General features: G+C 41.3%; 1 protein-coding gene across 1 annotated transcript in view; it reads left to right on the top strand.

Annotated features, from left to right (window-relative positions):
• tln2b (talin 2b) overlaps positions 1-12,509 on the top strand; it is a 48,357-nt gene that overhangs the window by 16,725 nt on the left and 19,123 nt on the right. The window contains exons 19-38 of the mRNA XM_053318552.1: positions 1,101-1,267; positions 2,110-2,238; positions 3,498-3,611; positions 3,802-3,915; positions 4,021-4,155; positions 4,395-4,523; positions 4,658-4,760; positions 5,645-5,853; positions 6,267-6,386; positions 6,553-6,750; positions 7,266-7,405; positions 7,946-8,039; positions 8,480-8,569; positions 8,690-8,812; positions 9,399-9,542; positions 9,739-9,900; positions 10,055-10,195; positions 10,890-11,071; positions 12,076-12,208; positions 12,322-12,423. Coding sequence (XP_053174527.1) covers positions 1,101-1,267; positions 2,110-2,238; positions 3,498-3,611; positions 3,802-3,915; positions 4,021-4,155; positions 4,395-4,523; positions 4,658-4,760; positions 5,645-5,853; positions 6,267-6,386; positions 6,553-6,750; positions 7,266-7,405; positions 7,946-8,039; positions 8,480-8,569; positions 8,690-8,812; positions 9,399-9,542; positions 9,739-9,900; positions 10,055-10,195; positions 10,890-11,071; positions 12,076-12,208; positions 12,322-12,423 — 2,729 coding nt within the window. The remainder of the gene's footprint in view (positions 1-1,100; positions 1,268-2,109; positions 2,239-3,497; positions 3,612-3,801; positions 3,916-4,020; positions 4,156-4,394; positions 4,524-4,657; positions 4,761-5,644; positions 5,854-6,266; positions 6,387-6,552; positions 6,751-7,265; positions 7,406-7,945; positions 8,040-8,479; positions 8,570-8,689; positions 8,813-9,398; positions 9,543-9,738; positions 9,901-10,054; positions 10,196-10,889; positions 11,072-12,075; positions 12,209-12,321; positions 12,424-12,509) is intronic.

Raw genomic sequence — 12,509 nt, forward strand, 5'->3', positions numbered from 1 at the left:
CAAACTTTTTTTTCTTCTATAAATCAACACAAAAAAAGAAAATCTGTAGCCGTAGATCAGCATCCAGTGATTAAAGTTCATTCTACAGATAGAGTATTGGTTGGTTCCCAAGGCCATAAGATGTAGGTTGTAAAGCACCTGAATGTCTTGTCGTTCATAGACTTCTCTGGGTAAGTTATTTCCAGCTGGAGGTGGGTGTTTTGGAAACAGCTTTTTATAGCAGGTGTGTGGGGAGATGTTACATGTATTCCAAAGACTTTCGTTTGTGTGAGCAAGGATGACTCACTAGAAACCTTCAGCTATATGAGCGCATGAACGTGAAAATAATGATGTGACTTCATAAGTTGAGGACATTAACCGACTTTTCCTACTGGTGCACCAGGGTTGGATGATGATATTCAATTAGAGATGATAATCATGATTTTATCAGGCAGTTTCTACTGACATAATCTTACCTTTAATATCTATGTTTGTGTTAGTCCAATTTTTCAAATCAGTGAACAGGACTGCTTCCCCTCTGTATTGGATTTACAGGATTGTTTGTAATGAAGTGTGTTGATTTGTCAGGCATTAGACTAGAACTAGAAAACTAACAGGATTACCCATAAACAAAATTACAATGTGCTTATTTTATCTACAATTTCTTGGTTGAGTATTAGAGAAATGTACTACATCACAGCATATATTGATAGGTATACTTTGATAAAAATATTTTATCCATATCACCCACCCTTATTCACATCAGTACTAATCGGGGGCTGTCAGCAGTTAAAATATGCATGTCAAAATGTGGCCACGCTAATCCATCACTGACACAAATCTGACTCTGAAAGTCGTGAAAGTTGTTTGTCGAGGAAATTTCTGTGTCACAAGAAACACAGATGGATGATGACCACTCTAAAACATAGCCGTCTCTTTCAAAAAGCTCCTCTTTATCAAAATAGATACAAATCTACAACAATCTTTACTTCAAACAGACATTAGCTCTGCAGCACAAACTAAATTCCACCTGTAACGTGGCCTCATCTCTGTGCCACGAGTCTAGTGGAATTACGTTTGTGTGACATCTGCCTTTGTCTGTATTTTGTATGTGTGAATAGGTGAGATGGTGCGTCAGGCACGGGTTCTAGCCCAAGCCACCTCTGACTTGGTCAATGCCATGAGATCTGATGCAGAGGCAGAAGTGGATGTTGACAATTCCAAGAAACTGCTGGCTGCAGCCAAACTCCTGGCTGATGCCACGGCTCGTATGGTGGAGGCTGCTAAGGTAAGAGTACAACAGCTTTACTTTCACAGAGTTATGCAATAAATATGATTGATTTTTTGCTTAAACATGTAGCTAGTAATGTAATCTACTGACATTCTTCACTTTAAGAACATAATCAAATAGTTTTCCATCATAATTACATTACTTTGCTATAGCTTAATTAGTATTCTAAATTAATGCAGTGGTTACATTTCTCATCAGTTTAACCTCATTACATGCAATCAGTTTGATCGATAACTGTTGGTATTGTGCATTTTATTCAGTTTTTTTGTCTTCTGTCAGCTGCGTCACTGCCATGCTGTTCTAATGTTGTAATGTTGTGTTGAATGCAGTGTTAAAAAATTAACTGAAGCAAATTACTGTACTGATTTAATTTGATAGAATACACTTTTTTTTTGGCATTACTGTTTGCGCCAGCCAGCGCCATCATTTCACATCTGAAATAAAAGGGTGCAGCATCAGTGGGTCTTAATAGGCCCCTGGCACTGTCGAGGATATTATCAGTGTGAAACACCCAGGCAAGTGAAACTCTGTTTATAGCTTGTTAGATGTTTTTGATCTGTGACACGTTAATCACCACATCACTGCCATTATCAAAGAGGAGGTGGGAATTTTGCACTGACGGTTTCCTTGGAAACTTACAGAAAGCAGACAGAGCTAAATGCCTCCCACCATCTATTGTACAACGTGTATAACTAGAGTGGTTTGACGTTCATCACAGAGGTCTGATTGCTATTGTTATATACTGTATATGTGCGTCATGATTACATGTGTCTGTATGTGCACATCTGTGCCTGCATGTTTGATATTGTGTGTGTGTTTATGTGTGTGTGCACCCTCAGGGGGCGGCTGCCTACCCAGAGAATGAGGACCAGCAGCAGAGGCTCAGAGAAGCAGCTGAGGGGCTACGTGTAGCCACTAATGCTGCAGCTCAGAACGCAATAAAGAAGAAATTGGTCAACAGGCTGGAGGTGAGTCATAAAGGTCAACATGTTTTCGTCTTTGTGTAGTGGTCTGACCTTGATCAAGGCAAGGCAAGGCAAGGCAAGGCAAGGCAGCTTTATTTATATAGCGCATTTCATACACAATGGCAACTCAGTGTGCTTCACATAAACAAAATCCTCCCGTGGTGCAAGATGTCACACAAACATAACTTTCCAACATTCTGCCTTTCCTGTAGTATAAGCATAGTATACATGTTGTAGAAATAAATGGTTAGTTTAGACATTCAGCTAAAGGAAATACATACCTGGATGCAAATCATGAAATGCCTCAGCAGTCATTTGTACAAATATGGCCCATTTAGTATATTTGTCTGTGTTATTTATCTTTCCCATAGCAGTGAGCTATAAATCCCATTAGTGCTGTGAATGTGCTATCTGAGTGTAAAGATCTGTGTTTAGCCCCTAGTATCAGTTTGCCTCTAATGACTGGCCCCTTTCTGCTCCAAAGCACCCAATGTTCAATTTCCCAAGCACATAAACTATGCATTACCCAGGGCTGGGATCAACCAGCTATCAGGCTTATATCTCCGGCTGACTCCTTACATCAGATGGTCACAGTAATGGTGCTAATGGTTATAGATCTGCAAGTGTGCATGTCAACAAAATGATCACAGACTAATTTAGGCCACCGAAGACTCCCTTAATTTTATTTGTTGTCTCCTGACCTGTTCACCTGGGTCCCCCCTTCAGTCGCAGTACAGATGTGTACATGCTTTCCTTTAGAAGTAAATACAATACTCCATATACAGTATGAAATATAGAGAATGCCTCTTCTACCTCTCATGTCAACTCTGCATGCAGTCTGTTTTTTTTCTCTCAGAATAACAATATCATGTATTCCGGGTTTCTCTTTTCATCCTTGCCTCCTCATCCATTCAACAAGGAATGTCTTCTCTTCTGTTTTCAATCTTGTCTTTGCTTCAAAGCTAGTCTTGTGTCTATGCAATACTGTAACTTGAGCAGTATATTTTTAGTGCTTTACTTTTGGAAACATAGCAGTGGGAAAGCCATGCTGACGGTCTTATGAAATAAAGATTGAACAGTGCAATCCCACTTCTCACAAAACATTTTGGTTTGTGACCCCTTTTAGTTTAATTAGAACAATTGTCTGAAAACAGAACATGGCAGCATAGTACTGTACAGAGCAAAAGCAGATGTTAATCTTAAGCAGGTGTCACTCTGTTTTACTTGAGCCTAAATGATTTCTATTTGCATCTCCTGAGCAGATAGCTGCTAAGCAGGCGGCGGCTGCTGCTACTCAGACCATCGCAGCTGCCCAAAATGCTGCTGCTTCCAACAAAAATACAGTCTCACACCAACAGCTAGTACACAGCTGCAAGGTATGGTCATGTATTCTTTTTCGTCTATTATTTTACTGTTGTGTGAAAGCATACTTTGAAATATTACACAGAAAACCTCAATCCTTACAATAGCCTGTATGTTGTCATATAAGATCCTTAGTAGCTTTGTCAGGCTTCTCTTTCAGTTATGATTCTGCAGATATTAAACATCCTCTGTGTGCAAATGCAGGCAGTAGCAGATAGCATTCCTCAGTTGGTGCAGGGCATGAGGAGCAGTCAGGCCCAACCTGAGGAGCTGGGTGCCCAGCTTGCCCTCATCATGGCCAGCCAGAGCTTCTTACAGGTTAGAACTATCAAACTCTCAGTCATCAGACACACAGAAAAAAAACTGCTCCTTTAGTGCTGATGAATTTGCTGTTGTTGTTGTTGTACTGTCACTATCCTTCAGCCTGGAAGTAAGATGGTGACCTCTGCAAAGTCAGCAGTTCCGACGGTGACTGATCAGGCTGCTGCTATGCAATTGGGCCAGTGTGCCAAGAACCTGGCTACCTGCCTGGCAGAGCTCAGGACTGCCACCCAGAAGGTATCAATACACAACACAATACACAAGAGATAACAAGATTCATCTCACCGGTGCAGGAAATTTGTTGCTATCTCTTGTGAAATGTTCTATTATTGCAAGGCTTCACTTGGGTAAGCCTAACTCTTTGATCTCATTTAGAGATAGTAGGCCCAGCATATAGGATGTTATCCTGTGTGCTCACCATAATGGATGGGATGCATTTTAGTAACATTTATGTCTTGTCTGTGTGTTGTTTGAAGGCCCATGAAGCATGTGGTCCTCTAGAAATTGACTCAGCCCTCAAAACAGTACAGACACTTAAGAGTGAACTTCAGGATGCCAAGATGTCTGTCATTGACAACCAACTCAAACCTCTTCCTGGGGAAACGGTCAGTACATAAGAATATCTACTGTCAAGCTGAATTGAAATATCATACTGTAGATCTCCAAGTGTTTAAATGACAAAGTTATTGCTCACAGCTTTAATTGAAATTGAAATGTGTGTGTTCTGCTGCTCACACAGCTGGAGAAGTGTGCTCAGGATTTGGGAAGTACATCTAAGGCTGTGGGCTCCTCTATGGCTCAGCTGCTGACATGTGCTGCACAGGGCAATGAACATTATACAGGTGAGAAAAGTGTGTTCTACACAGAGAGCAAGTCTTAAGAGCTTATGAAGTCTCATATAGTTAAATAATCCACTTTTTTTCAATTTGCCGGAGTGGGTTAAATAAAATAAACATACATGGATTGCTGACTGTAATTTTTATTGAAAAAAGTAAGTAGCCAAGCAAGCAGGGAAAATTATGACCCCTTTATTTGTGCCATCACCATTGCCTTAAACTGAACTCTTTGAATCCAGCCAGGCTGGGCTCTTTTGCCGTCAATTCTGGCTCAATTGAGGACCTTAGGGGAGGAGAGATGAAGACAGATAGAGAATAGCAGTTCTAACAATGAATGTTCCCAGGCAGCACTTCAAGCTGCGGGCCAGGGTGCTGCTAGCTACTCATTAATCTTATTTTCACTAGATTTAACATTCCATCAACAAATGGCTCCACTTGGCTGGTTAATGCAATTTGATGCAATTTGATGATTTTCTTCCCTGTTCTTTGTATAATAAAAGGGCATAATATGGTCCTGCATGGGCACATCCATGCAGGGCCATATGTATTATAGGAATGACAAGTAATACACATATTGTGCCTCTCTCTTTTTTGCTTAAACATGACCACTGCTAAGCAAAACTAATGAGATTGAAATTGATGTGTTTAGTTAAATGTCAGTTCCAATATCTACTACTCTCTATATGTAGAACATTACACCTGTAAAACATCCATAATCACTCCAGATATGTGTGGTACAAGAGGCATGCTGTAGCTTTAGTTTATTTTATTTACTGATGCTATTATTATGCTATACTGATGTCATTTTTGCAGGAGGAGCTTTTCTTGGGGCTATACCTATGATTTGAATTTGGTTATTGTCATTTCAACATGTGACTGGTTGTTTGCAGGTGTGGCAGCCCGAGAAACAGCACAGGCTTTAAGAACATTGGCGCAAGCAGCCAGAGGTGTGGCAGCCAGCACCAAGGAGCCTCAGGCTGCAGCTGCAATGCTGGACTCTGCCCAGTGTGTCATGGAGGGCTCGGCCATGCTGATCCATGAAGCTCATCAGGCCCTGGTTCATCCAGGAGATGCTGAGAGTCAGCAAAGACTAGCACAGGTAGCGTAGCTCCCAGTAATATATACCCCTGAGGAAGTAATATTGGTGTAGCGATCGCATTGTTCCTCTAAGGCCCCTCTCTCTCCTCTACTGATTTGTAAACATTTCTCCTTTCCACAACAATCATCCCCTCTAAGCATTGCTATTTTCTCTCTGCACTGTCTCTCGCCTAGTATTCCACTCTCAGGAGTGTCAGAGTAAAACTGCTCATTCTCCTGCAGCCCTTCAGGGGATAAACATATTGTTTGGTATATATCTGTGACAGCAGCATAAATTAGTGGCAGGGATTACTGTGCACTGCTGTGAGCCCAATTTGCATTTGAGATGTTTTTCCTCTCTGGGATTTTGTATTGTATAGCGCATTGTTAGAATGACTAATGGTAGTCTTGACAGAGTGTTGTCCTGTGTTGCAGGTGGCCAAAGCAGTGTCTCACTCCCTGAATAATTGTGTGAATTGCCTGCCAGGCCAGAAAGATGTTGACATGGCCCTAAGGAGCATTGGGGAAGCCAGCAAGAAGCTGCTGGTGGACATTGTGAGTCCTGCACAGGCTTTTACTTGGATATTTAAATTGCTTATTAACATCTGTACCATCATTGAGATATCATCCCATAACTTAACAGGGTATTTCCATTTGACTTGATTTTTGATATTCTGAGTACTACAGCATGGCTTAATTGATGTGTGTCTTGTCTTTGAAGCTTCCCCCCTGCAGTAAGACATTCCAGGAAGCCCAGACTGATCTGAACCACACAGCAGCTGAACTCAACCACTCTGCAGGCGAGGTCGTCCACTCCTCTCGTGGAACAAGCAGCCAGCTGGCTGCAGCCTCAGGAAAGTTCAGCCAGGACTTTGATGAGTTCCTGGATGCTGGCATTGAGATGGCAGGACACACCCAAGTAGGTTTCATGATCATACAACCCCTCCATACTTCACTGAAAAGTTCAATGGTAATTCCACTGCCACTAGTCTATGAGTATTTTACATTCGGAGAGCAGCATCCAAACCTTAAATGCCTTAAATCTCATATTTGTGCGTCACTTTAGCACCTAAGCTATTTAAGTCATTCGTTAATTAGATCCTTTATCTGATTCACTTAGATGCTTGATTGTCCCCAAGAGCACTAACACAGTCAGATGTAATGAGATCTTGTTATGTTCTTGTTCTGGTTATTTTGTTCATTAATTTGCAATGATCGTCTGGGATTGGAGTTGATGTAGCATGACACTCGAGCTGTAATCAGGCTCAAAGAATCCTGCTGAGTGAGAAAAAAGGATACAGGTGGTAGGGACAAATTAAATATATCCTTTACAATTCTTAATCCTTTGACAGCTGATGCAGTAGAGACTTTGTACACATTTTGACTATCTGATACAGCTCTTAATCCATCCTTCGTTTTTCCTTTCCTGTGCAGAGCAAGGATGACCAAATCCAAGTCATTGGTAATCTGAAGAACATCTCTATGGCGTCCAGCAAGCTGCTGCTGGCTGCCAAGTCTCTGTCTGTGGATCCAGGCGCAGCCAATGCTAAGAATCTTCTAGCTGTGGCAGCAAGGTGCGGTACGATGCGGATAGCACCAGATATATATCATATATATCGTCTTCATTTGTTAGTATTTTCCAGTAAACAGAACCATTTGTCCTAAATATGATTCCTGGCCCAGATTCAAGCCTGTAGCACATTGTGAAAAATTCTTAATTTGTTCTTAAATTTCACAAAACGTCTCTCTGCTACATCTGTATGCCACTCCTAAACTGTTTCTGTTCACCATTGCTGGAGGAAGTATCTTCCCCCTAGTGGAGAGAAGCCAAGCAGCTGGTCCCTTGGGGGTTTGGGCCTGACTGACTTCTCTCTGTCTAATTAGGAAGATGGAAGCCTTGGCTAGTGCCTGTCTGTGCTGAGCAAGGCTGAACACAAATGCAAGACAATATCGACACTTCTGTGCACTGTGTTAGCCTATCACAGCAGAGACCAGCAGTGCCCTGCTTGAATAGGGGAGCTGAAAGCATTTGTGAGTGAAGCGAGGCTGTGCGTGCATGCAGAGGATACATGTGAGAGCTAAAACGATTGTGTGGCTGCCTGTGTGTGTTTCAGGGCAGTGACAGAGAGTATTAACCAGCTGATCACGCTCTGTACCCAGCAAGCAGCTGGACAAAAGGAGTGTGACAATGCCTTGAGGGAGTTGGAGGTACTGTCCTCACATACACCATGCCACACACAAACCTCCTTCTCTTCATGCCTGTTTTCTGTTGCCTGTACATGCCCATATGTATTTCTGAAGGAAGCCAAGTGGATTTTTATTCACCACCTATTTCACATCTGACTAGTCCCTTAGAGCCATTCATTGTAGATGGACATTGCATTCAGAACTACAGTGGCTGCATTAGTAACACTGGTAGAACAAGAGCATTTTGCATATTGAAACATTCATTTACCTAACCAAAAATGACAATAATGCTGTACATTTAAAAGCCTCGAATAACGTTAGTGTCTGATTAGCTTGATTATATTTATAGTGTTTGCTTTTTCATATCTGAATCTGCTGAAATTGTAAGAGGCATTAAAGCAGAAATGTTAAGTTGTCCATCTATTGTAGTTTAAGTTATTTCTACCTCTGTCTGTGTACAGGCTGTCAGAGGGCTCTTAGAAAATCCCAACGAGCCTGTCAATGAGCTTTCCTACTTTGACTGCATTGAGAGCGTCATGGAGAACTCAAAGGTACAGGCTTTCAAAATAATTGAGCACATTGCTGTACTATAACTGTCAGAGATCATTTTTACATAGCATGCAGCTGAAGATCAAATTTGTTGATGTTTTCTCCATTTCCATATGCCTCAGGTCCTTGGAGAGTCAATGGCAGGCATCTCTCAGCACTGTAAGACAGGAGATGTGGTAGCATTTGGGGAGAGTGTGGGTGTGGCATCCAAGGCCTTGTGTGGGCTGACGGAGGCTGCAGGACAGGTGAGATCACAGCCTGGTGCTGCTGCCTCAGCTCGCATTCAAAAAATTATAAATGCATCTAAAAATGTTGACGTTGCGTTTCAATTAGGAGAAAAAGATTTAGTAAAGGATTTATTTTTCAGGCTGATAGAGCCCTCTAAACAATGCATGAGAAAAATTTGAGCTTGAAAAGACCATAAATGGCATTTAGACCCTAGCAGAAAAGTTTTCATTGGAAACCATGACAACGAGGTTTCATCTGAGATAGTATAGACTCCCACCCCTAAAGCTGCAAAACAACATCCTCCCCTCCATGCAAGATACAGTTGTCTCATCTGGAATAGGGCACACCTTGACATATTATTTGTTCCCTCTGCTTATCTGTACTCAAAAAGCTCCCCTGCTATGCACCATGTATACAATATGAATCTATGTATGTATCTATTCATGTATTCATGGACTCATGAATGTTAGAGAATGTGGACTGAATTGCAGGTATCTTTAGCTTGACTGTGACAACAAAACTGATCTCGGCAGACAATAAAGAGCCTGTCTACTGGCGAACTGATACACTGGTCTAACTCTGCTTTTATTTTCTGCCCTGTAGGCCTCTTACCTTGTAGGTGTGTCTGATCCCAATAGCCAATCAGGCCATGAGGGGCTTGTGGATCCCATCCAGTTTGCACGGGCCAACCAGGCTATACAGATGGCTTGTCAGAACTTAGTGGACCCAGCCAGCAGTCCCTCCCAGGTAACAATGTCCATCCATGGTAGCAAATCCTGGCATATAGAGAATGCACTTGGGACAGGAATGTAAATAGATCCCTTGTGACTTGAATTAAATGTCTCATGAAGTCTGAAAACATTAAAATATACCTGAATGTCACCAAAATCTCTTATTTTATACAACTCTCCTTCCTTTTTGCTGGTGTTTCTTAATTTGTCAGGTCTTGTCTGCGGCAACAATTGTAGCCAAGCACACCTCAGCTCTGTGCAATGCCTGTCGCCTTGCCTCCTCTAAAACCTCCAACCCTGTGGCTAGGCGACAGTTTGTTCAGTCTGCCAAAGAGGTGGCCAACACCACAGCCAACCTCGTCAAAACCATCAAGGTCAACTCCCCAAGTGATCAAAACGTTGAGTGTAAATTTGTTACATTTTTTTCATCAAGTGAGAAGCTGTGGATGTTTGTATCAGTTTGATATGACACAATCAGTTGCATATAAGAAGATGGACAGATAATCATATAGCATTGTCTTGATTTAGGCCTTAGATGGAGATTTTTCGGAAGAGAACAGGAACAGATGCCGTGTTGCTACGACCCCACTCCTTGAGGCTGTAGAAAACCTGTCAACCTTTGCCAACAACCCTGAGTTTGCGAGTATCCCAGCTCAGATTAGCAATGAGGTAATCATTTGTTTTAGTGCCTGTTTTGAATGCCTGGTTTATAATGTTATTTTTTCTTTTTTGCCACATCACACATACTTCTGACTTTTAAAAAAAATAGCAATGTTTTATGAGGACTTCTTTTCTCAGAAACACCCAATTTGTAAATGTTTCCAGTCATCCTACATCTTGAACTTGAAGAGAGATTTAATGAATACGTTTGTGACTCCTGAATTCAATCCCCTTGAAACAAACACTCTTATATGAACCGACTCAGAAATGTTTATACATGGGAGGAATTGAATTGAGGTCAAATTTCCTTGAATGTAAAGAAAAGACTCAATGTAAAAGATGGATTTTTATTTTTCAATCTGAATGTAACAATCCTTGTGCAGTCCTCTAAAAGCTTTATGGCTGTAATCTGTTGGAGGGCAGTATTTAACGGCACTCTCATACTCACAGCTGCTCTAATCTTCAGCTTGTTAATCTAATTGTCGAGGGAGGCTTTGGCTCGGATCATAAAGACTGAAGGTGTTTCTTCCTGCGTCTCTGTAAAGCTGCCTTTTTAATCTCATCCCTCCCTTTGATTGCACTTTTGATCTCACCAAGGTAGTCAAGGAATTTTAACTCTATCATGCTAGTGTGACTAGCTCTTTACTGTTGAGCTGTTATCTGTGCTATTGTTTCACCTGCAGTATTCTCTTGTTTTTCTCAGGGTTCAGCAGCCCAGGAGCCTATTGTGCGTTCAGCCCGCTCCATGCTCGATAGCTCCACTTACCTCTTAGAAACAGCCCGCTCACTGGTCCTAAACCCCAAAGATCCTCCTACCTGGTCTATACTAGCTGGACACTCCCGAACTGTTTCTGACTCCATCAAGAGCCTCATCACTTCCATCAGGTCGGTTTTAATCCCACCTGTAACCATTTCTGTCTCCATAGGATTATCCCCAAGCGAAATTCTTAAAGGTTTTATCACAGTTAGAAGACAAAATTGTTTCTGAAATCAAAAAGCTTATTTTGTGGTATATGTTCACCTAAGCAATAAACATCCACATTAGTTTATAGGTACTGAGCTTCCCACTGCCTTTTAATAGATGAGTGAATACTGTATAGCAGTGTTTAGATAATGAGACTTACCAACGGTAAAAAAATTTGTCATAAAAGGTTGCTATCTTCATTAACATCCTCTAGTCACATGCATACACTATTCTCTTAGCAGCTAAGATGTAGAATAGACCACATTTGATTATACCCCTGCTGACAGTTATCTTTACAGGGGTAGTTAGACACTTTGGAAAATACATTTATCTGCTTTCTTGCCGATAATTAAATGAGAAGCTTGCTCTTCTCACTCTTTCTTTATGCCACATATGATGCTAAAGCCAGCAACTAATTATCTTATCTTAGCATTAAGACTGAGGTCCTTGCTGCTTGCCAAGCAACCACATGGTGACCAGGGAGTCAGGGTAACAGCCAAGATGAAGTCCCACACATAAGTCTTCATAAATACAGAATTTTGCCATCATTACACTTCAATTATTGAATGGATTCAACAAACATGTTTTAATGTGTTAATTAGTGATCTTAAGAGTTGCTGATAGGTGGATTTATTTTACCTTTTAGAGGTGCCTCCACTCTTTATGCTAAGCTCAGGTATTCTGCTGTAGCTTCATACAGTATTTAGCATACAGATGTGTGATGTGGTATCAATCTTCTAATCTCACTCTGGTCAAGAAATCAAATACATTTCCAAAAATGTGGAGTTATTCCTTTAAGTGAAATGTGAATTTTAATTATGCATTTGTATTTTTTTTTATTATTTATATTTCTAAAATTATTTTGTGTTCATTTGTATCAAGAAAGGCATAAATGTATCTGTTTTTTCAATATGTCTAATGATAGGGACAAGGCACCAGGACAGAGGGAGTGTGATTACTCCATTGATAACATCAATAAGTGTATCCGGGATATTGAGCAAGCTTCCCTAGCTGCAGTTGGGCAGACCCTGCCCTGCAGAGATGATATCTCCATGGAAGTGAGTTCAAGTACCCCATCAGCTCTATCTTGTCTTAGAGAAAGAACTTAATGGGATCTGCAGTCTTTCTGTTTTGACTTATACCGTAATTTTCTGCCACTATAACTCACCAGGCACTCCAGGAGCAGCTGACATCCTCTGTGCAGGAGATTGGTCATCTGATTGACCCTGTCTCAACAGCAGCCCGAGGTGAAGCTGCTCAACTAGGACACAAGGTGCTGGTCTGACAATGTATCCTTTAATTCCTTCTGGATTTAGAAAGAAAAACCCACTCTCTGCTTTCTATCTCGTGATCAAATCC

Source organism: Scomber japonicus, chromosome 5, assembly GCF_027409825.1.
Source record: "Scomber japonicus isolate fScoJap1 chromosome 5, fScoJap1.pri, whole genome shotgun sequence".
Classification (NCBI taxonomy): domain Eukaryota; kingdom Metazoa; phylum Chordata; class Actinopteri; order Scombriformes; family Scombridae; genus Scomber; species Scomber japonicus.